The sequence below is a fragment of the Indicator indicator genome, chromosome 4 (assembly GCF_027791375.1).
Source record: "Indicator indicator isolate 239-I01 chromosome 4, UM_Iind_1.1, whole genome shotgun sequence".
NCBI lineage: Eukaryota > Metazoa > Chordata > Aves > Piciformes > Indicatoridae > Indicator > Indicator indicator.
Genome location: NC_072013.1, coordinates 26,745,634 through 26,770,967, shown reverse-complemented (window position 1 = coordinate 26,770,967; position 25,334 = coordinate 26,745,634). Strand labels below are relative to the sequence as shown.

At 37.4% G+C, this 25,334-nt stretch overlaps 1 protein-coding gene across 1 annotated transcript in view; it reads left to right on the top strand.

Moving 5' to 3' along the window:
- Positions 1-25,334, top strand: part of JAG2 (jagged canonical Notch ligand 2) — a 69,325-nt gene that overhangs the window by 29,719 nt on the left and 14,272 nt on the right. The window contains exons 4-15 of the mRNA XM_054400257.1: positions 4,324-4,578; positions 5,587-5,647; positions 16,042-16,172; positions 16,555-16,674; positions 18,396-18,509; positions 19,284-19,397; positions 19,964-20,077; positions 20,607-20,653; positions 20,878-21,051; positions 23,284-23,434; positions 23,687-23,851; positions 24,414-24,527. Of these exons, the coding sequence (XP_054256232.1) occupies positions 4,324-4,578; positions 5,587-5,647; positions 16,042-16,172; positions 16,555-16,674; positions 18,396-18,509; positions 19,284-19,397; positions 19,964-20,077; positions 20,607-20,653; positions 20,878-21,051; positions 23,284-23,434; positions 23,687-23,851; positions 24,414-24,527 (1,560 nt within the window). The remainder of the gene's footprint in view (positions 1-4,323; positions 4,579-5,586; positions 5,648-16,041; positions 16,173-16,554; positions 16,675-18,395; positions 18,510-19,283; positions 19,398-19,963; positions 20,078-20,606; positions 20,654-20,877; positions 21,052-23,283; positions 23,435-23,686; positions 23,852-24,413; positions 24,528-25,334) is intronic.

Sequence of the window (25,334 nt, the reverse complement as noted above, 5' to 3'; positions counted from 1 at the left end):
GTCTTGTCAGGATGTCCTCCAGTAGGTTTTTGTCTTGTGAATCTGTCAAGATGCAAAGACATGTCCCTTGTATTTCCACAAGGACTACTGAACTGATGAACAGGGACAATTCATATGTAAGAGAATAGGAAAGGGAATATGCCAATTTATTTGCATCCTGGAGGAGTGAACAGAGTATCTGTAGAAAGCCGAACTCCCTATCATATCCTGAACACTGAGCTGATCTCTGGAGAGGGTTACATGCATCTTCTGTTGCTACTGTAAGAAAGATTAATCAGAGTAATTGCCAGAGTCTGTTTATAAGCTGAATAATTAGTTCCAAAGTCAGGTTATGCTTTCCTTTAATGGGGATAAGGCTGAAAGCTAAATGCAGATCCTGTGTTCCAGACGGGACTTTGAAGGGAGGTATTTAAAAAAATAGCCCACAAAAACTCAAAAAGCTCCACAAATAAAATAACTGAAACTGATCTAAAGGACTAGAAAGGACTAAAAAAACCCAAATAAAACAGGAAACAATGCCCTGAAAACCTTGGAAAGAGGCTTCCAGTGAGCAGCTTGAAGGTTTAGCACAGTTGTCATTCTTCCCTCCCTGTATGTTCTAGAGTGCTCTCTTCTTCCTCGCACTCATTGGAAGCAAGGTAAGGGTGCTTAGAGTAGATCTGTGAAACATCTTCTTAAGAGCAAGTCTGCCATGGCAAATGTATCCTTGTTATTTGCCTCAAACTACAAACTTTAAGAAGGACTTTCAGACCCTGCTTCCTGAACGGCTTCTGTGCTGCAGCATTGGCTGGGAGAGATGCATGTGGCAGTATAATGTTATAGCTTGTCTGCTTTGGGAGGTTGGAGTGGGGAGGAAACTACCTTAGATACAAAGTTGCTGTGAAGGTCCTGTTTTGTCTCATCTGTCCCACCAGTTTATGCTACTTTGCAGGTAAGTCATTTGACTTGGCAAATTTATGATTGTATAGCAGCAGACTTGGTAACGTCTGACTTGGTGCTGCCATTGAGAAGCAAACTGGCATCTTTGTGCATAAACTTTCCATGTGACTACATCTGCTGCAGGGATGCAGTGGCTGCTGCCTTCTTTTGTGTTAGATTGTAGGAGACTAATCTGTCTGTATGGCTTTTTGAAATCTTGCTTGAAATAGGCTGAAGAGAATGTGCTTCCTAAGACGAGTATCTCCTATTCCTTTGATATGAAGTTCATGTGCTGCTGTGTGTCTCCTTGCAAACACCTGCCAGCATCACCTTTCTGTATTGTGCTGTGAGTTGCTTCTTGATTATGTCTGCTGATAAAAGTTAGTGTGGAGCAGTGTTCTTAAGGAAGCATATAGTCATAGCTCTGATTGCAGTTACAGTTAACTACGGCTCAGATAAGGCTTCTTCTTCTAAAAACTAGATGCTGTAGGAGCAGTAATAAAAACTTTTAGCCTCTTAGGCACATCTGTGCCAGTATCTGCTTTTCCAGAGAAGCTTGTAGGGGATTTGGGAATAATCAAGGAATAATCAAGGAAAAAAAAAAAAACCTTATTGCTTTTGAAGGCTGTGTGTGGAGGTTTGAGTAGTTATGCTGCTTTTTTGACCAATAACCAAACAAGTTCAGTTATGCAGCTCATTGCTTTTACTGAGAGCTAAAAGCAACATGTGAGTTCTAAGGTGAATTTTAGTGCTAAACCAGATGCAGGGAGCAAACTTCTCTCATTGAAACAGTTAAATGCAAGAGAGTGGATATCTTCAGAAGCACTTTGACATTGTGGGGGAGGAAGGAGGAACCTCGATAAATCCTTTCTTTCCTCTGATTATGGATCCCTTTGGAAAATGCATCTTCTATTTGGGATCGTTTTTATATTGGAACTGGTTTCTTGATGCCTTTTTGTGGTTCAGTGCACATCATTTGTCTGGCTTCAGGCTGTTGAGACCTACTTTTACTGGTTATAACCCAGAGAGAAATCTCTTACAGTTTGGAATACATTCTTTTTCAAGGAGTTTGTGAACATAATTTGAGTATTCTGGAAAAGAAAGACAAAAGCACTGTCAGGTTATTTCCCTTGTTCTTGATTCCAGGTATCAAGAGGACTATTGTGCATAGATACATTTGCAATAGCTGTAATGCTTGTTCCAGTTGATTAACTGGATCTGATGAATCTGCATTAGCCTGAGGATGCTCGATAGATTTTTTTTTTTCTTTTTTTATTACGTAAGCCACTCCTTTAATCTTAGTACCTGTTCTTCAGTCCATCTGATGCACTTTGGTGAAACACTAGCTGTGACTATTGCAGCTATTTTTAATAAGCTTGTTTCTTATAGCTGGAAAATAGCTCTATAATGCATATTTGCTATTTGTTCAAATCTCAATGATTCAGCCTTTTTCCTTTATAGCTTTGTGGATCAATAGTCATTAGAGAAGAATAAGATTATAAAAGGATGTTGAATCTAATCATGATGCTTTTAATGGTGTCTGGTGAAATTATAGATACTCTGTTCAGTCAAAAACAAAGTGCAGGCACCCTTTTCTAGCTTACAGGTTTCTTGTCCACTCTGCTACTGACTGTGCTAGTGGATTACAGAGGAGTTTATGTATGGGAATTAGAATGTTAACGAACAAGGGTAAACTTCAATGAGTCTTGTCTAGCTGTAAAATATTTGGTTTATGCAGACTAGTCTGGGCAAGCATGAATGGTGGCCTGTACACGGCAATACCACTTTTAATGGTAAGGCAGGGAGGTACTTTGTGTTCTTAATAATTGGAGAACGCTTCATTGCTTAATTAAAACAGAGCTTTTTTTTTTCTTCCTTTTTTTTTTTAAGTTCAATATTCTCTAATTCTGAGAAGATAGATTTTTATGGTAGAAGCAAGTTTGAAAAAGGCTGTTACAATAACAAAATACATTGCAGAGCCCATTACTTCTTTAGCTTTCCTTTTAATGTTGGAGTGGCTGATAATTGTTGCTGGAGTCCTTTTAATATGGTGAGGGGGCAGTGCAGCTTTGGTAAGAGATGCACAGGATACTTCTGTCAGTAACTTCCTAGTTGAGAAACAGTTGCTCCTTTTGGTTTTTTGTTCTAAACAGATTAGGTTAATGAGTTCTGGAAAGTAGGTAGGTGAAATGCGTTTGCTGAAGATGGTAGTTGGGTATTGCTTGCTACGAGCTTGTCTTATATTACTAGTAATCTGAGATTTAGACTTTCTCACTATCATTACAGCATCTTCCCCTGTGCAGGCTTTTGGTGGTTCCTTTTCTTTCTTTTTATGCAGTGGGATGTTACCAGATTTGAATAGTGAAGATATTTGAAAACTCCTATTACGTGGGGTTACTCACTGTCTACCCTTACCCTTGCTGTGCTTTGCCTATTCTTAGCATTTACTGAAGCAATCGTATAATATTACTGTACTGGCAATAATTATCTCCTAGTACTGAAGGACGCAAAGAATAAAATGGATAAAAATACAAAATACATATTAATGAAAATACTTCATACTAGCAGTTTCAGAATCTTATATCCTAGAATCCTCTTGTCCCATGTGGTACATAATAGGTGGTGCACATTTAGTCCCCGTAACTGAGCCTGGCAGCCATAGTGCTGCTGTTTTCTGTGAGGGCAAGGCTTGTAGAATGTATTGCAATAGTGATTGTAGTTATTGGCAGTTCCACTAGGGATAAGGATAAGCAGGATACAGAGGTGTGAATGGCCCCTTGACAGTCCTGGGTTCACTTGCATGTTTCTTTCAAATTGTTAAATATCTAACTATGCGTGGTTCTATGAAATGCCTGTAAAGGATCTTTTGCCTTTAATGTTGAGAGAATGGTAAAATGGAAACAAGCTAGTTTATCTACACAATGTAAGCATACCAGAACATTTACTCTTGCACAATAATTTTGCAGCAAATCGAGTTACTATATGTTTTGGTTTGTTTTTAAAATTAAGCTTAAACCAAAGAACTTTATCTCAGCTTCTAGTTTATGCACATTTTGCAATTTTATAATAAAAAAAGGAGGCAAAAAGGGCCTCAGATCAAGATAAAGCTGCTAGTTGTCAGCTTGTGGGTGTGGTGTGTTTGGCTGCCTTGAAAAATAAGCTATTTCCTATGGATTATGTTCCAGGGCTTTTTAATATTTCCTTTGGGACACTTTTTTAAATTGGCCTTCCTGTAATGAACTTTGCAAGGCAAAGGAAATTTCAGTTATATGGTAGATCTTTATCATCTTAACATTTTCTTCACTAGATTTTCTCTTAACCAGTTGGCTACTTTTGATTTGAATTTGCATGCTCTTCTGTGCTGTCAAACTTACCACCTGTTGAATTTACCTTTTTCTTTAAAAGGTGAAGACTTGTTAATAGAACGAGTGGCACATGCTGGCATGATCAATCCAGAAGATCGATGGAAGACACTACAATTTAATGGTCCTGTTGCCCATTTTGAAGTACAAATAAGAGTAAAGTGTGATGAAAATTACTACAGTTCCCTGTGCAATAAATTTTGTGGTCCTCGAGATGACTTTGTTGGTCACTACACATGTGATCAAAATGGAAACAAAGCCTGCATGGAAGGTTGGATGGGAGAAGAATGTAAACAAGGTAGTATCATTTACTTCATTTTATATTCACTCTAGTGCCTATGTAACAGGTACAAACTGCAGGAGATATTTCTGTAGTTTGTGCTGTAGCATACTAATTTTAACACATACAGGCTTTGTCCTTTGAATACAAATCTTTGAAAAAACATTCTCTGTGAAGAGCACAGCCCAGCACAGGATAAAGTTTTGCTTGTGGTTTGTGCTGTGAGGGTTACACAAGTAGAGGCTTTGAAATAGTAAAACATTTTTACTAATTGAATTTGTTCATTGGTGGTGTTACTTTAAAGTAAAACTAAGTATTACATCTGCTAATGCAAGATTTTTATTGAACAATTATGTTATTAATACACTAGATTTTAATCCTGTAAAAATGCTCTCATAATACTCTTCTTGCAGATGAAAAAGTTTGAAGTGTAATACAGGCAAAACTGAAACATTTTTCGATAGCTCTTAATGTGAACAGAAATTCAAGTGTAGCCATCTCTTTCATGTACCACTTAATCAAGTCTCTTTGTGTTTTGTCTTCAGTCTCAGTGAATAATTAGTGCTAAAATTACTTGACATACTCCTTTTTCTGTTCAAGGCTTCTTGGTTTTGTTTTCTATTAATTTTCAGTAAAAAGTCTATTAATGACAGAGGTGACCATGTTTAAGGCTTACTCAAGGTCATATTTATCCATCAAAGTTTGAGATTTCCAGCATAACACCAAGTTTGAAAAAAATAACTATTTGAGAAATGTTTCAGTGGTGATACTTTTGCTGCAAACCCCCTTCAGTAGCAACTTTTAAAAACAGTTACCCTATTTTTATCCAAAAAGAGCTGTAATGGGGTTGTGTTTTGTGAAATAGCTGTCTGGAAGAAACAGCTAATGTGTGGCTAAAGACAGTCTGCTTTGCACAAAAAACATATAGGCTGATTGACACAAGCCCTAGCTAAACATTTGCAGATTGCTGCTGTACCAGTGGGTGCCTAGAAGCCTATACTGATGCCTGAATCTTTCTCTTTACAGCTGTGTGTAAACAAGGATGTAATTTGCTCCATGGGGGTTGCAGTGTACCTGGAGAATGCAAGTAAGTCTGCATGCTTGAATATAACTTTTTTTTTTGAGTACTGATCTTAGCATTTTTCATGTATATTACTACTTTTTAAAAGTCTGTTTTAAAATGGAAAAAATCTATACAGGAACATGGATGGAAATAGAGCTGAAGTAGATTTCACACATACAAGAACTACATATACTTTTACTGGTTTACAATCCTGGTTTTGGCATATATAGGACTGAACAGATTTGTTTCATGTAATCTTAAACTGTGCTTCTATCAAATGAGAATAATCTTGGTATTATTTCTTCCCCTCTCTACAAAAATCCTTAGGAGCTTTGATCTCTGTGTATTATTTGTATTATAAAAAAGGGAATTTGCTCTTTGGACTGTCACAACTGTGAAATGCTCACAGTCCTAGGACACACCATATATATGTGTGTGTGTGTGTGTGTGTATTTGATCACCAAACTAGTAAATCTGGCTTTCCCAAAAAAAGGGGCAGGTTTTGGTAGTGATAGTGATACAGTAGCAACGCCAACCTAAGCTTTCTGCCCCAGACGAAATTTTTTGGTGTCTATATATGAGAAAAGCTTCTGAAATGTTCCATTGGCTTTGTGATGAAGCCTAAGCAGACTCTGTGATAGCAAGATGAGTTGATTGTTTCATTGTAAAAGTTCAGATATCCATCCATCACAGTAGGTCAGGGTAAAAATAACCGTTTCCTCTTGACTGTGATAAAAATGGCAAAGGTGGTCTTGCAAGTTTGGAATCCTGTGTAAGTTCTTAAGTTTATTTGTGGTCAGAGTTGTATGCATCATTGAAAGGGTAGATTTGTGCAGTTGTTCCTTTGTGAGCTGTATTGAATCTTCTTGCCTGGAATGATATGAAACTGAATTGGCTGCTGGAACCCTTGAGAGCTGACAAATACCATTTGTGGCAAGCTTTGTTGTCCTCCTATCGTTTGCTGCAGCCATCACAGAAATGGCAGAGATAGGATGCAAGTCACTTAGATTTGTGCTTAGAGCTAAGCCGGGGCTCAAGTGCCAGTTCTTGAGCTGTTGTAGCTGATGTAAAAACAAGTCCCATCCTGCTGGATAGCCTGAAGTGTCTGACAGTGGGGTATGGTAGATAATAAAGTCTTAAATCATTACACCACAGAGTGGCTTCTTACTGCCTTGAAATGTCCATCAGGTGCTGCTGGCTTGTAGATGATTCGATGTGTTGTATCTCTCAGATCTAACTGCAAACTGTAAAATCTAGCATATGAAATGCAACACTTCAGTGCATGTGCAGTTTAACATTTGAAGAGCTATGAAGTCTCCCATAAAAATGTTTCATGGCTGTTTTTGCAAGAGAGAATATTTCTATTTAATATTATTTGTGATCTTTTCCTATCATTAAATATTTTCAATGGGATTTCAAGTATTGTGTGCCCCTCCTGTCGGTGATTATTTTTTTCAGGTTACAAGTAGAAATTGAGGTTGACAGCTGGGTCAGTATCAGCATTACTTCTGCTTGTGCAAGAAGTATTCTTTCCCTTGAGCTTTCCAAGAACACAAGTTCCCATTGGGAACCTACTGTGATGAATTTTGTTCCATGTAAGGGTTTCTGGATGTCCTGTAGTTTTCTGGAATCCTGTAGACATCAAAGGATTGTCCTACGAGACTGTGAACATTTGCTTTTGGAATGGAAGGAGCCTTTGAACAAAGATCAAAAAGCAATGCATTTAAACTACAAGACAGTACCCTTTCGGTGGGGAGTGAAAGGGGATGGTGCAGTTTCCTTCTTAGGTTTCATTTCTCTGTGATGCCAGCTGTGTCTGGGAAGGCAGAAGTTGGAGAGGAAGAGGAAGACTTAAAGAAGTGAATTACAAAACCTTTGAAGATGGGAGCCTGGGTGGTGATAGTAACTTTTTAAGGTGTCTGCCAATAGTGAAGCCTTTCCTTCCTCCTGTGAGTGACATGCTGTAAGCATCTAGTGTTAGCCTTCATGTCTCTTTCTGACCTGCCCAGCTAAGCAGAGCTTCCAAAAATAAGGGAGTTGTTTGAAGGACTGACCAGAAATCTCACTATTCTGTTGGATGGATTCTCTCATGCAGAAGGAAGTACTGGGGGAAGGAATAAGGGACTTCAAATTTCAGATGAATCATGTGCCATCTGCCTTGTTCCTTTGTACCTGTCTGGGAAGTGATAGATCTGTGATCAGCAGGTTGAAGGAAAACAATGGCCTTTGTGTATGGCCACTCCATCTGCAGTGTTGCGGAAGGTTCTTGCCTACCTTTTTAAATGTGACTTGGTAGCTTGAGCTTGTTTGCACAGCTATCTTTAGTTTGTATTCTGTAATAGTTATTAGGCTATATTAGAAATGTTGCTTCTATCCCAAATGGATAATACTTTCTGTAGAAAAATTATGCTGAACTAAAAATAAGGCTCACAGAGATGACCTTTATCTCCAGCAGTACAAAGGAAGCTGTTATTTAAAGGCAACTGCTATGTTTGGTGCTATTGAATTATAATCTAGATTCCTTCATCCTGGTTTTTGGACAGTTGCCACTGTCATTTCACAGGTGAAAACAATGCCCTTTTTTAATTCAGAAAGAAAAAGAAAATGTGAGAAAAACGTGGGCATGAGATGTATGGAAATCTACTGCTGTCAATAGCCACTTAGTTGCCAGATCTGCAGTGGCATTTATAAATAAAGAAGTCGGGAAATGGTTTTCATCCTAACTTGCATGAATGTGCAGGTGATTTAAGCAATGGCTCTGAGGTGTCAGCTGAACTCTTGTGGAAAGAATCTACCCTCCATGCTTTGATGTTCCAATGTAAATTAGAGCTGGTTTTGGATAAAGTGTTACACCAAAACAAGATCTTAAAAGTAGCTAAATGACTGCAGACTTAGTAAAGTGTATACTATTGGCTGTAACTGTACATCATCTGTTGGGGAAGTTCATGTACCAACTGTCTTGAGGAACATACTGAATATGAACAAAAATTACATCCTTAATGAAAGCAAACACAGTATAGCTGAATCTTGAAAAGAGGAGACATTTCCATCTTACGCAAATAAAAAGAAATAAGAAACAAACCCCAACCAACCAAAAAAGCAAACCTTAATCTGTATCTGGAATCAACATGGACACAATAATGTTTCTGGTTTTTTTTTCTGCCTGCAGTGGCAGACCATATGGTCTTGTTGACTTCACCAACCCAAGGTGTTGTAGGAAGCACTGTCAAAGAAGCATGATTGCCAAACCATGATGATTGGTGCTTTTTATGTTTTTTCATAATTTGAAGTAATTTTTTAAATTCCATTAAACTGTCCAAAGAATGAAGTTTGATCTAATGGCTTAACAGGCTCAGGGTCGATTGTCTTGTGAAATGAATAAAGCTGACAATAGAGAAACACAAATAACAATCTCCTTCCATGATTAAAACTACTGAGTGTGAGGTGTCCCTGCCCATGGCAGGGGGGTTGGAACCAGATGATCCTTGTGGTCCCTTCCAGCCCTGACTGATTCTATGATTCTATGGCTTGAGTATCTTTGCTACCTCTCAAGCTCACTGACGGTTTAACAGCTTCATCTTTTACTTCCTTGTGATCCAGAGTGGGATGGGTTTGTCAGAAGTCCAGATATAACTCACAGCTGGCCTACGTTGCCATCCCTGCCAGGATGATAGTGTTTTCAGAAGTCTTTCTGCTTTTCCTGTTGGCTTTTGAATGTCTTCCAAAGCAAAACAGAAATGGTCAAGTCCCTAATACTGCTCGACTTGTGTCCAGGTTCTGGACCTATGGTAGGGACCTAGATTATGTCATTGGAAATGAAAGTCTTACTTCACGTAACCGTAGTACAAAATTTTTTCAGAATGTGTAGCCTAACTGGAATTAAATGGAAATGGGATTGTTACTAGTGCATGAATGTGAATTTGTGGAAGATAAGCAGAGCAAGCACAGTTATTAAAAATCCTGAAGTAAATAAATTGGCTAATCTGTATACTTTGTCTTACTCTAGAGCTGTTTTTGAACAATCTGACAAAATTCTGGTTTTACCATTTTGGTGACTTTTTTTTGGTTTGGTTTTGTTTTATGCAATCACTTACATTTTATTTTGTCCTGTTGAAGCAGATTTCTCAAACTTGCTGTCCAGTGCCATATTCCTTGTATTCCACTTCAGCCTTGTTTGCAAGGCTGATTTCTTGTGTCCAGCAGTGTCTGCAAATGATGTAGAACTCTCCCACTTGGTTATCCTTCCTCAGTCTGTCACTATATCTGCATTCAGCTCTTTATTTTCAGAGATGCAGAAACGAAAGCTTGAGTTGCAAAATAAGCTACAACTACCTGGAATGTTGGGGTGCAATAGTGTTCTAGAGATACTTTGTTAGATGTTAAAGGCTTAAGATTGTTCCTAACTTTTTCCGGAGGATGCCTACCAATATCAATAGTCTCACTTTGAGTTTCATGACACTTGGGTGGTTAACATTGTTAACATCAGCTTTGGGGAACTCTGCCTGAACTTAAGATGGTTGGATTCTTGTCAGTTCATTCTTGGGTACAAAGAAATCTGATGAGGCATCTCTAAACAGGAGGCTATTTACAAACTGTAGAGGATTAACAAAAAATTGTAGAGGACTGCAAAAAAAGGAGGAAATAAAGTGCCTGTTTGTAAAAGTGAGAGATAGGGAACTTCCATACTAGCTAATTAGATTGTCCAGATCTAATTAATGTGGCTTCCTTCTACAATTGTTCCAGAATGGAGTTGCAAGAAATCTCAAAGGCTTCTCTAAATGGTAAACTAGAAAAGTCTTGTTTGAGCTGAGACTGGCTATGATCCCTGAAGAGCTGTAGGAATGCACTTGGTACCAGTACCAGGACATCTTCTCCTGTCTCTTCTTTGATGCAAGATACCATATCACAGCTGCAAGTTTCAAAGAACTTAGAAAACTATTACAATTGCTCATTGTCTCATCATAAAAGTTCCTTTGCCTGTTACCATAAACAGTAATATCTGTATTACTGTTTTTTTTATGTTCTAATGGTAAGCCTTCTGGGATTGTTGGCAAATATTTCACAAGCAGATGCATTAAGTTAGACAGAAAAGAATCCTGTGTTGTTTCTTTATTGGTTAAGGAACTGAGGCACACTTTTCACTAACATCCTTGGGTGGTTAATGGGTAGGAAGGCACAAAACGTATCCTAAGGGTGGATGCTGCATCCAGGACAATGTGAGCTGGTGTACAGGAAGTGAAAACATGTATTATTCTAACTTGTACCTACAGTAGTAGGTACAACTAGAACAGTAGATCAGCGCAGCACTGACAACCCAGTATCCATACTAAAAACACTGTTTTGTTTTGGTTTTAATTTTTAGACAGCTCTAGTCTGTTCCTGTGGACTGATTGCCTGTTTGCAGCTGGAATACATTGTGTGCTCCTGGCACACATTATCTTACATTACCTTAGTTTAACTAAACTAAAATGAATCAGATTCCTTTGTTCCAAAGCAGCTCTGATGTGAACCAACACATCATCAACTGGAATGATCAGGCAGCTCATTTAAAGAGCATGCTCCCGGTGTGAAGTAGTGCAAATATAGACACACCCTTAAAGCCACTTACTGCAAGTTACTTGAGTAATGTTTCCTCATGTTCTGGCTAAACAATTTTGAACCATCCTCTCTAACAGCTCCTTCACAAAACTCTGAAGTACCAGAGTGAGAATGTTCACTTTCCTTTATTGGAAAAGAAAAAAATTTGTAGAGAAAGGCTTGTGTCTTTTGGTCTAATAAGAATGCTGAGGTTGAGAGGAAAAGGTTACAAGGTTTCAGATAATTAAAATATTTGAGTTCATTAATGACTTTTTCTTTCTTTTCCCCTACCTACAAAACTATCATGCCTGTTTTAAAGGTAGGAAAGTGAGGCCACAATCCTGTGACACCTTTTAGTGAGCATCATACTAGCTATAATATTGAATCCGGATGCTTACAATTGTAGGATCTAACAGCTAGACCATATTGCTGCCTGCTATGCAACAATTAATCTCTTAAAAGATTAAACAGGCTTTTTATAGTTATTTTAAGTAAATAACTAATATAAAGCTATTGTTCTGGCCTATGCAGCACCATCCTGTTCACGTCATTAGAAAATTTAGTGGTTTTCCATTTAAGAGTGTTATTTCTCCCCCACCCCTGAATGATGCATTTTGCTTCTGTTCTTAATGTCACTGTTTTGCCTTATTTTCCTGTGTTGAGTGTTTTGTCCACAGCTTCTACTTGAAATATGAGTGGGAGAAACTCCCTCCAAAAAGCCTGCTTATAAAAATATGTGAATTTGTCACAATGATCTTCAGCTTTTGTGGGATGTGCATTATACCAGTAAGATGTAACCTGTGGTGATTAAAGGCTTACACCACGTTGTCTGCCTCCCTAGGATTTCTTTAATTTATTTTTAGGCTCCATATTCTGACTTAAGCTTTAAAAATAGTTTGGCTTTGGTTTCCTTCACGTTGGTAGTTTATTTCAACGTGAAGTGCTGACAAATCTTTGTAGCTGGATGTAAAACAGAATTTATTTGGGTATCTTCTCATTCTTGTATATTGTAAGTCTTGTCTTAGGGTTAACCAGTGTAGCTCAGTAATTGAATGAGACCTGCCATATGGATTTTCTCAGATAACCAAAAGTAATTGAACCAGAAGAATAAACCATGTGTGATGATAGTATGAAACAGCTGAGTTGGTAAAGTTAACTGTTGAGAGCACCCTAACTTTTTGCTATATAATAGGCATCTTCCTCCTGGATAAGGAGTTGTTAATAATGCAAGGTGCTGAGAGACCATGATTTACAGACCAGCAGCATCTGTTTTAATTTCTTCACCTTTCCACATTGTTTCCATAATTGCTGTTGAAGGCTCTATCATAAAATCAGGGTCCCACCCCCTGCCCAAAGGAGATGAGATTACTTAGACCAGTTTATCCATACAAGTAGTGTATCTGTTTACATGGGATCTTTTGAAAATTTTGTGCCATCTGATTTTGAAATTTCAACTTAGCTTTCACTAAATTCTAAAACAAACCTCCTCACAGAAGAGCAAAGACTAATACCAGCTTGTTTACTAGGACTGCTTCAGAAGAACAGAGGGAAAACAGTTCTGCAGAAAAACCTCTATTTAATTTAACTTGACCAGTTTAGCTTTTTTTTTAATAGCCCTAAGAAAAGCAAAACCCTCAAATCTTCTGTTTCTCCTTTCCTTGCTTTTCCTTGCTTCTGCTGCTGGCTACGAATGTATGTATCTTTGAATTGTGTGTAGTGATGGGTGCTTCTGCAGGGTTTCTTGATACTAAATTTGCAACTCAAAACACATTGACATCTACCGTAGAAAGTGCTTTTCCTTATCCTGGAGTTTAACTGCTTGAAGCCCCACTGTCCTATTGTAACCAAGTATACATTATGAGTTGAATTATTGTGGATTTATCTACTTGTCAGTGACAATAGTATTTTTCCTGCATAGTTGCAATTTCTCTAATCTCAAGACTGAAATGTTATCTAGAAGCTTTACTAATGTTAACTCCTGCCACCTCCTCTTCCTCCAGCCTTGTGTTTGAATTTTCATTTTCTGTTGCTACCAGATTCTCGTCTAAGGAAAATGGAATCTGTGAAGCATGTTGGTAGAATTATGAAGATCTTTTCTGCAAGGTCTTAGTTTCAAGATAACTAGCGAATGTTCTTCAATTTCTGTTGCACTGTCCCTGTGTAAATCCTGACCTGAAGGCACACTTGGTCTGGGTGGGATCATATGCCTGTACTTCAACCTTCCATCAGGAAGTTACTAAACTGTAACAATCTATTTATGGTAACTTCTTTTGTACTTTTAATAACCCAGCAAGGGCTAAGATTAAGCCAGCTCTGATTTTGTTTTGCATGTGTTTGGTTGTAAAGACAAGTCAGAGCCAATGAAGTCAGCAGAGGGGAAGGACAAAGGAAGTAGAATCTTGATTCCAATAAGAATTTTCTTTGTCTGTCAAACAATGGGAATCCTTATGAATTCTCTACATTTGGTTTTCTTATTTAGTCAGATGTGAAAACTTTAGGATTGCAGAAACTTTGAAAAAGAGGGGGACAGCAGAGATGAAGTAATTGTTAGTCCACCATTAAAACTGTATGGGTTTTTATTTTTGTATCGAAGATGTTTTTCTATATCTGCCTTTTGGGCTTCTTATAGTGGATCATTAACCTTTTTAAATCCTTGTGCCTTGGCTTTATATCTTTCTCACAAATGACAATGTACCCATTTCTGAATTGATTTCACTTTATTGATCACATCTTGCTCTAGGGTTGAGCTGAGATCTGTGTAAACATCTTTTTAGAAGGAAGTGGGATTAAAGCTGCTCTAGCACCTGCTAATGTAGGATGCAACTAGACTTCCTGTTGAAGAGGAAATCCTAATTTACTCTTCCTTATAAACTGAAGGCTGATCAGCTTACCACATAGTAACCTTTTGACTTGTAAACACTGTGTTCCTTCTTACTGACTGCTTTTAGTCTCTAGAAACTACTACCCTCAGGCTTGGTGGTAACTTTAACAGCAAACTTTTACTGTGTTTAATACTGTGAAAAAGCAGCAACACTTTTCTGCTGAACTAGTTTTAATGAAGTCAAGAATACCTACAAACTCAAGTAGATGCTTAAGATGCCTTCAAGTTCTTGGGAGGTGACTGTGTTTTTCTTTGCCCTCTTAATCACCAGTGCAGCATTAAACAAAGAAACTTGCTAGCCTTTGGGTATGGGAACCAAATTTAGTTACTGTGATTATTTGTTTCATGATGCAGACTTTCAGCCCTAGAAAATGCTTGTTGTATGTGGATGGGATGTTGGCTCTGGCTTGGATAGTCATGGTAAATTAATGGCAGTAGTGCCAGGTGTGGCAAGGATGGAGATTTGGGTTAGGGCCAGTAAAGTGAGTTATAGTGCTACTTTTTTTTATTTTATTTTATTTTTTATTTATTGTTTATTACCAGTCCCTGAAAAGGTTTTTCTTTGCTTGAGGAGGAAGGAAGAGATCAAATTTAGCAGGAGCAGTATTTATTTCCTCTTGCTGCTAATAGAGCAAAAGAAAACTTCTTCTGAAATCTGTGTTCTCCAGGCTTCTGCAGCCCTGCTTGGATGAGTGATCATAAGCTTCTGGTCTAGGTACGCAGCTGAGGCTCTCCTTTAGGAATCCTGTAACTGTGAGGTTTGAATGAGGACCGAATAGTGGTGCTAAGAACTCAAAGTAGTTCTAGAACTTTATAGAAAAAAAGATTTGCATCTAGATTGCTTCTGCTGTGTAATTAGTTGAAATTTAACATACTGCCAGCATTAACTGGCTCTATTCTTCTGGGATTGATACAGCTTACTGAAATGGTAGAAGTGGGTTGATTCACAAGGAACCAAGAATCCTCATTTACACTTCTTGTCTGCTCTCACCATGCTCCAAAGACTTAAGAATGTATTTTCTCTTCTTCTATGATATTCAGGGCATGAAGATAACAGAATGGTGGTGTTAAATCTATAAGAGTACAGTTTCCTTTCTAATGTTTTTCGTTTTTTTTCCTTCTAGGCATTAGGGCTCAACTGGCATGCATGTGCCCAACTCCATTCAGTGCGGTTTTGTGCATCTTGTTGTTCCTAGTACAGTTCTTAAATTGTTTATATGAAGTACTTCAAAAATAACAAGTAGAACTTTTTTTTTTTTTTGCCTAAAAGAGGAGGCTTACTAGTTGTGGTTTTGTTAGCAGAATTCTTTAATAGGTAATGTAAAGATACTGGTCTCTGAAGAAATCTGACAATATTTCAACTCTCTTAAAAACAAATTAATTATTAATGGCTTTTTTTTCCTGTTCTTTCTCCTCATCTCCAAAGAATACTGTTTGTCACTAGAGAACACTGAGGATAGAAAAAATTTGTTACTAAGGTTCTCTTGAAAATGGACAAGATGGCTGCCTCTCTGGCTGCCCTTGTATTTCAAGACTGTAGCATTCTAGAACAAGTTAGTTAATATCTTGAAATTTGTTTTCATAGAGAAAAACTATTGTTCTTGATGCAGTAAGCCAGCAATTTCATTTTTAAAAGTAATTTCAACTCCTTTTATACCAATCAGAGTTTTTTTCCTATGTGAGGTGATTGAAGATGAGACTTCTTGTGAAAGAAAACTTGTTCTTGTTAGACAGGGCTTGGCATTTTTCTTTGCTATGGTATGTAGAACAGTCGAGCAAGATTAGTTCCAGTAAGGGTGTTCAACAGGACTAGTATGTCCCTTCTAAACAGAAATAGTGTTACCTGTTGCACAGTGAACAATCAACCCTTGTTATTGAAAATGGTAACATTCTAAATACCTGTAATGCTGATAATTAAGCATTGTGTTGCTAACTTTTAACATGTCAACTTACATCTTAGGTGTCATTACGGTTGGCAAGGACAGTTCTGTGATGAGTGTGTCCGCTACCCAGGCTGTGCTCATGGGAGCTGTAATGAACCATGGCAGTGTAATTGTGAAACCAACTGGGGTGGCCTGCTCTGTAACAAAGGTACTTAACGTTAATGTACAGGAAAAATAAATTAAGTTGCATGGTTAACTTAACTCTCTAACCATTTATATTCTGCTAGTTTGCAACTATCTGAGTGTTTCTGTGCCTAATTCTTCTATAGCAGGTGCTGCTTAAACATTGTAAGTATAGGAATATTTAAGACAAAAGGCTTGGACTGACCGTGACTGTAATTAATTCATGCAGTTGTGTCTTTGCTCATCCTTCCCCGTTCTGTGAATAGTTACCAGATGACAGGCTAGCTCATGGAATATGAGAATGAAGTAGAAGAATGGTGTTCAAGCTACAAAGGCATCTGTATGTCTGCCTTGGGATGAAAATGGTGAGATGTGTTCCCTACTATTTGATGCTTTTCTCTGTCCAGATTTGAATTACTGTGGAAATCACCATCCCTGCCTGAATGGTGGAACCTGCATGAACACTGAACCAGACGAGTATCGCTGTGCTTGCCCAGATGGCTACTCTGGAAAGAACTGTGAAATAGGTACTTCTGTAGATTGCATGTATCTTCAGAAATCTGAAATGGTTTTAGGTATTTAGAAGTGTGTTCTAATTAGGCAGGTGGTATTTCTATATGTTCATTGATGTTTATTTTAATTTTTGTAGAGCAGCTGTTTTCTCCTTTACAAAAGCTAGTTTGGTTTCTGAAAGGGGAAAGGGGAAGTGTGAAAAGTGATGGCATGTAACTTGTCTTTTCAGCTTGATTCAGCTTTTTTTCTGATAGTGGGAATGTGCCAGCTTCAGCCCTCCTGTCTAGCGCCTTACGCAGGCTGTTCTGGTGCGGTGTGCCTTCTTGACTGGTCTTAACAGATCTGTGTCTATCCAACATGAAAAATTGCACACCACAATACACAAAGATAGTACATTGGGCTTTTTTCCCCTTATCCATGTATGTGTTACACAAAGACCAAAATTGTCATGTACTGGAGACTGTTTTAGTATTTGGACACTTTTGCTGATTATTCTGTCACTGGAGATAAGGGGCAGGTGCACTATTTCTATTTTTCCCTGTTTTGGTTTAAAGACTCGATATTTGGAGAAAAATTAATGCTTTTTCATATGTAGTATTCAGCTAGGTGTTCTGCAGTGACTTTACCACAATGCATTGTTAAATCCCTTTTTTAAAAGTGATATTCCCAGTCTTCTCACATTGAATCTTGCCCCCCTTTTTTTTTTAATTAATCAGTCTAACTGCTTGGTCTGAAGTTCACTAAACTATTATCAGCAGAAGGCTTTCACATTTATCAGAGTGTAGATCTTCTTTGAACTTCTATAAAGTGCTACATGGTATTAAGTGAATGAAATCTTGTCTTAGCTTGCTTCAAAAAATTGTGGGGAAGCACCTTGGCTCTTCAGATGAGGAAGCAGAGTAAAAGGAGTCATACATTTAATGAGTTCTATACCAATTATTAGCAGTATGTTTGTGTATGTGCTGCTTTAGGTACTAGAGCCGAAGATCATAGACAGTATAAATCTCTGAAAGATAGCATCTCTGAAATAGAGATTCCAAAATATAAATGCTAGTAACAATTAGATAGCCTTACCTAGTAAGGGGATTTTTTTCTTTCCAAAAGCTTCCTTGACTTCTGCGAAGGAGCATATCAAAAGTTAAAGTGTACAACTTGTTCCTCCTAAACTTGATTGTTGTGTAATACAGCTTCTGCTGGTGTTATAGTCCACCATGGAGTGACAGCAAGCAGTAGTGCCTATGATTGCAAATAGCTCTATTCTTTGCTGTTTCCAAGGAATGGTATTAGAATGCAGCTAAACAGATCATTGATACTTAAACTGTTCAGACCTCAGTGTACAACATTTGTTTTGTCTCACTGAATAAAAAAAAAGTGCTGAAGTTCTCTAGAGGTAGAAGTGTGACTGAAAGCAGTAGGTTAATGGGGAACTGCTCTAGCTCCTGGGACACTGAGGTAGAGTGACCTGTCTACCTTTAGGCTTTTTATTTAGTTGATATGAAGGATGATGTCCCTTCAATAAAATCCTGTTTATGCCCTTCAATAAAATTCTGACTTAGAATCTTATTCTCTACAGTTTCACAGCTGTAGGGGGAGGCTCCAAACTTTTGTACAGGCACTTTTTACTGCTCATGGTTTTGGTCACTTTTAATCAGAATGCAATTTCTTAAGTGTGAAGTTCTCTTTAATTGATACTGGAAGAGATTTAGCAAGAATTTCTTTCCTTCTGTCTTCCCAGCGGAGCATGCTTGTGTATCTAATCCGTGTGCTAATGGTGGAATTTGTCATGAAATTTCATCAGGCTTCAAGTGTCACTGCCCATCAGGGTGGAGTGGACCAACATGTGCTATTGGTGAGTATGTACTTACTGATGATTGACTTGCTAGTTATATCAACCCTTTCAACCTTACTTCATGATATCATGCTCTGTGGGTTTGGAATTGGTGGTAGTCTTTGACCTTACTGGACTTCTAACAGCTGTTTGCTGGGAAATTCTGAAAAGATTAATGGTACTGTGCAGCCAGCAGTATCTAGTTGATGTAGCTGAGATCTACAGGTTATAAAAGCATAGCTGGTCAATACCCAGAGAAATGCCCTCTTGCCAAAGCTTGTAGGACAGTTTGACTCTTTAACCTATCTAAAGCAAAATATAGAATGGATTTATTTGAAGGAATATAAATGTGAATGGTTCTCCCCTTCTTAATGTAGCAGAAGAGTAGATTCATTTAAATGCTGAAGTATTTTATTTGGAAGACAGGGAAGTAGTAAAATGTATTACGAACCTATGTAATCGTTTTCCATGTTTGCTTCTGATTTGGAACACAGGGTTTTTTAATCCATTTTTCAAGAGCAGCTAACCCCGCATGTGCCCCCACATCCCCCTCAAAAAAAGAAGCTTGTCTCTCAATCTAGGATAGAATTGCAGATAGAAAATTTCAGAGTTTCTGTCTCCTGCATCAAAAACATGCAACAACCTATGCAAAAGTTAGATAAAGCCAGTCTGTTCCTAAGCTTTCTTATTTGTACAGTCTTCCCTTTCACCTTAAAATCACTCAAAAAAAAAAAACCCAAACAAGTTAAGCCAAATTTTTAAGTGTATAATGGAGGTCATCCTTTGACTTTCCAGATATTGATGAATGTGCATCAAACCCTTGTGCTCAAGGAGGGACCTGTATTGATGGTATTAATGCATTTGAGTGCATATGTCCACAACAGTGGATTGGAGCAACATGTCAGCTTGGTAAGCAATTACCTGAAAGTTTTGAAAACCACTAGATATTTTTCCTAAATAATGAATAATTGTGTAAGTGGTTTTCCAATGTGATTTTTATTGAAGAAAATACTGAAGATTTGTGTTGCAATTGGTATCTTAGCTCTTCTTTAACAGATCTCAAAGCCAGAAGTTTGAAGTGAACCTGTAACTATTTAAGCCCCAATTTAAGCTTGCTTACAGTAATTCTTCTAGAATGTCAGATAACATTTCTATTTTATAATACAGCATTGGTGATGGTATCTCCTTCTTGATGGTGGCAGAACAGTGACTATAAGCTAATGGAGGCAAGGAAGGGATTTGCCCTGACTAACATCTTTTTGAGTTGTGGTAAAGGGAAGAATAAAATAACATGCATGTGCTACTACAGACAAATGTGCATTAAAAACCTATGGTATGTAAATAGGTTTAGTGCCCTAGCAATGTATAGTAAGAACTTCTGATGCTTGGATTGCATGGAAACTTTGCTGGGTGCTGTGGTAATCTGTTTCTGGGTTTGTTCTTTATTCTCTTCTTTCTTTTCTCTTCTTTCACAGATGCTAATGAGTGTGAGGGGAAACCCTGTGTTAATGCTTACTCTTGCAAAAATCTCATTGGTGGATATTACTGTGACTGCATTCCAGGATGGACAGGAGTTAATTGTCATATCAGTTAGTATTTCTTTAGTATCTGTTGACCATAGGATAATTCATTCTTAAAAAAAGATTTTGTGATGAACGATAGTACACATACTTGTAAAAGTAAAAATACCTGTTGACAGGGTTTCTCAAATTTCCAGCAATGTGAAGTGAAAATACAGTTTGAAAATCTATTTGAAAGTGTAATTGGTATTAAAATGAGCTTAGGTATAAACTTACATGACTCTAATAAATCTTATTCCAGATTCTGAATGATATTATGTACTAATTCAGTTTAAAATACTTTTTAGCAAAAATGTTAGATATTAGCTGATAGCATTTGATTTCTATTACACTAATAGAAATATGTAAAATGTAATTTTTTATAATATATTTTTAAAAATAAGAACCTCTTAAGATATCAAGCATTGTTGCTTTCTATTGAAACATCGAGAAAAATCCTTTCTAAAAAGAATTTGTCCTTTATTGTTTTGCAAACCTGTACTTTTACAGCTTACTGTTCCATTATAAATTCTAATGTCTTGCATATTTTTATCCATAGATATTAATGACTGTCACGGACAATGCCAACATGGAGGGACTTGTAAGGTAATTACTGCTTATTACATGCCGTGTTGAAAATTAACCATGTTGAAAAATAATCTTTTTCTGGCTAGGTATGCATTCTGTAGTTGGGAATTACAGGTTGGTTAAATGATAAAGTGTAGTGCTACTGCTGTTCACAAATCCAAACTATAGACGTAACTTGAATTCTTGTATAGAAGTTTTATCAATGAAGTCTTTCTACTCTTGTTTTCCCCCCATCTCTGAAGGATGAAGTGAATGGTTACCATTGCTTATGCCCTCGTGGTTTCACAGGAAAAAACTGTGAGACAGAAACAAATGAGTGTGAAAGCAATCCATGCCAAAATGGAGGCCGTTGCAAAGACCTGGTGAATGGATTCAGTTGCCTGTGTTCACAGGGCTTCTCAGGAGTCTTCTGTGAGGTGAGGGCAGTGGTGAAATTACAGCAATACTTTTCATGGATCAAATTCTTGAAAGAAACATATGTCTGGGTTTAAATAGGAGTAACCCAAGGCTAAAGCATTGCTGACTGACATAGCTGTTACTTGATACTCTGAATAAGCAAATTTGCTGTGCAGTGCTGTCATAGTAGCTGTAACACTTGAATTTGCAGCCTGATTAAACTTCCAAGCTGTTGCACATAGGTGTAGACTCTCTTAAATGTTTTAAGGCTGCAAACATTCCTTAAGCTTGCAACATTTTCTTTCACAATTTTCAGGACTTACGTTGTTTTGTTACGCTAGAATGTTTTAGGTGTTCATCGTAATATCTTTCAGATACATACTTCAGAGTTAATTCAGTTAATCCTACTGCTGTTGATAAGAGTAGTCTCAAAGACATTTTAGATCATTTTAGGAACGTGTAGTTCTAGTGCTTAAGAATTCAGATCTGAAATACTAGTGATAGTTCATAAAGTGCTATGTGCTAATTAAGATCTTTCTAGGACATTAGACTTTCCAATGTAATTATATTGCCCTAAATATGTACTCTTTCTGTCTTTTGCTGATAACACATGAATTTGGCTATGGTTAGCAGCATCAACTGGAGGCATTGGGTTAGAATTTTGTTGGATTTGCACCAGAGTTTTTCGTGGATGATGTTAGAGTGATCTCTTAAACGCTGAAGTAATTTTATTCTTCATTATTTGCATTGTTAAAGAAACAATGCCCTCCTTTTATTCTTAATTTTAAAAAGGTTCTAGATATTGACCAGTTCAGTAAAACTGGTGCAGTACCTAATAGTTCATGTGCCATTTCTACATAAGGATCATAGCTGAAGTACTTCACTCTTGGCTGGTTCATACCATGCTGTGCAATTAGTTTTAGCAAATCTGTTTGAATAATAGGGGAGGAGTTGGCTGCTTGCCTTGTCTGTTGCAGGAAATATCTACCATTGATTCCAGATGCTAAAGTACCAGCTACTGAACTTGCATTGGGAAGGGGAAATTTACACTAATGGAAGGAAACAAATGGAGACATCTGATAGGGGAGATCTGAGAATCTTTCTCAAACCTTAGCTATTTTTTTGTAGTTTATTTGAATGTTCCATATGAGAACATGGTGTAGCTTGCTGAAAATCCCTGTGTTGTAGCTAGAATTGTACATGCTTCTTTGAATGAAATACTTAACACCATTTGTGTTCCTTCTGGTTTGGTTACCTTTGAATTTTTCTTCTATCAAGCTACAGAACTGCTAAAAATAGTGACCAAATCCACTGTCAACATAATTTTACATCTAAGGATTGGAAAGCTGTGAGATGTGGAGAGGAAAAAATAATTCTCTTGAGGAAAGGAAAACAATGCTTAAGAATAACAAGTTGGAGGAAAGAAACAATATTCAGTATTCCTTATAACAGTATTCCTGTTGAGGTGAATTGAAGGCATTACCAATTGGTCTTTCATGTTGAAGTTGTAGAAGCAGAACTGCTCTGCTACAGCAATTTGTCTGTGTTAAGGGCTATATTATGAAAGCTAGGTTTAGATTCTGGTTTTTGAAACAGATGGTAAGAAATGTTCAAAATGTACCAAGTATTCTGTGTGTAAATTGGCATGGTGATAGTGCAAACAAGATCCTGAACAGCTTGGTGTTAACTAGACTTACTTTGAGCAGGAGGTGGGGAGTAGCTGACCTCTAGAGGTCCGTTCCAGGCTACGTGATTCTGTAATAAATTCCATGTGTTAATTGAGATGGGAAGAGAAGTTGCTGGAGAGAACAGGCTTTTCTAAGGTTCTGTGTTGTGTCTTGCAGACAAAGCTGACAAGTGCATTAGTATTTAACTTTCGTTACAGCGCTTAGTATATGGGTGTGAAGGACAGAGAAATGACTTGTCGTGATCCAGGGTAGTCACAGTATATCTCCTAATGGCTTCATCTTTGCTAAGTTATTGCAGCTGTGTTTATTCAGCCTCTTGCAAAGGAGTATCTTTTTATCAGTATCAGAAATGCTTTGCATTAGGATTGACTAAAGTAACCTGAAGCTTCTCTCTGTGTTGCAGGATGGGATGCGATATATATTTATATATATACGTACTATTGACAAACCTGAAAACTTGAGGTTGCTTGTACATTGGCTTTATCTGTGTCTTTAGCAACACAGACAATCCTGCTTACTTGTGGGAGATGAAGCAGCTGCTGCTAACGATGGTCTTTCTTACAGATGGATATTGATTTCTGTGAGCCTAACCCTTGTCAAAATGGGGCTAAGTGCTATGATCTAGGAGGAGATTATTACTGTGCCTGTCCTGATGACTATGATGGAAAGAATTGTTCTCATCTCAAGGACCACTGCAAGAACAGCTCTTGTAAAGGTACCTGCTCTTGTCCAGAAACTTATCTTCATGTATTGGTGGTACATTAGAAGAGTAGTATTTCTAGAACGGCACAATGCAGTAACATTTTTATTGTACGAACTTGGACTCTGTAGTGAGAAAAAAATGATTGTAACAGTCCTGAATTATAAATTATAATTTTTTAAATTGTGATAAATTTTTGCACTGCTTTTTCAAAAAGAAGTGATTGGTGATGCAAATTCAGTTTAATGATACACTTATTATTCTTAGTAATAGACAGCTGTACAATAGAAGTCTTCACTAATGCAACCCAAGAAGGAATACGTTTCATTTCATCTAATGTTTGTGGACCTCATGGACGGTGTATTAGTCAGCCAGGAGGGAATTTTACTTGTGCCTGTGAAAGAGGTTTTACTGGAACATACTGTCATGAAAGTAAGTAAGAGTTTCTTCTAAATATATTTGTTGTTCTGAAAATAAATTTTTATTATGAAATTTTATGTCATAAAATATGAAGATTTTACAAAGATTTATAAAGTCACAAAGAGCATTGGTTGAGATGTACTGCTTGAAATGTAGTTTCTTCTGGCAAGTCTTTGTACTGATTCACTGGGATTAGTCCAACTTTAACGTGAATATGTCTATATCCACTGTGTTTATGTACAATCTAACAAGACATGGATTTCTCCAACGTGGGAATGATAGAGAAGGTACAGACACATTGTCAGCACAGCTTCGGGCATGTGTTGCTGTTGCAGGCATTTGTTGAACACCTGAACATTTTTGCAAGGTAAACTTAATGTTCTGGTTTGACTTTCTACATGAGAGAATACATCTAGAAACCTTGACAGGCTTTAAAACAGCTGTTTAAGCTGTTCTTGTGTATGTACAAATATAACATAACCTCATGCTGTTTTTCTTGAAGAGGCAAGGGTAGATCATTCCTCTAGACAGGTGAAGACAGCCTTGAACAATAATTGTGGACTTTTTGTCATAGATATCAATGATTGTCTTGGGAAACCTTGCAAGAATGGTGGGACATGCATCGATGAAGTTGATTCCTTTAGATGTTTCTGCTCAAGTGGTTGGGAAGGAGAACTCTGTGACACAAGTGAGTGCTACTAAGTGTTGCTGGATCAAATATTAAAGTTTTGCTGTAACAGTTAAGGATAATTGGTACATGGAGTAGTTTCTCTCTTCTATAATTACAGTCTACTTAGTGTTGTTTGCAACAGTATTTTCAATAAGATTTTTGAGTAGCAGCTCTAAAAGTTTCACTTCCTTTTTAATGGGACCATAATCTGATTTTTGATACAGCACAGAACATACATTAGGAGAAGAAAACCTTTTTTCTTCTGAGGAGAGGCTAAAATGAATATACCCTGTTAGGAGGTCTCCTCATTATATGCTTATAGCAATAAAAGCAAAATATACCTACTGGTGTGGGTAAGGGGCAAACTTATGTAATCTGTTCAAACACAGCAGTTTCCAAAATTGGAAAGCTTTTTAGCTTTGAGCTAGTGTAAGCTGTAATGTGCTTCTACCTTACTAAAGTAATTTATAAATTTTATATCTATTCCTTTAGAAAGAAAAGTACTGATGAAGCTGGAGTTTATACTCAGTGAATACCATGAGTCAGTGTTTTGTATTCTGGGTTCCATGGGAGCTGCCCTGACATGAGACATATTAGCCCTTAGTTGACAAAAGTGTAACAGAACAGTTCTTGATTAAGTTACCTCAGAGGAAACTGCATTTAGTTGTTTTTGTACTCTGAACATCCTTCTAATGAAGACATCCTCTGACTTCTAGTACCTGAAGGGAGCCTGTAAGAAAGCCAGGAGTTTTTTACAAGGACTTAGAGTGATAGGATGAGGGGGAATGGCTTTAAGCTTGAGGAGGGTAGATTTAAACTGGATAA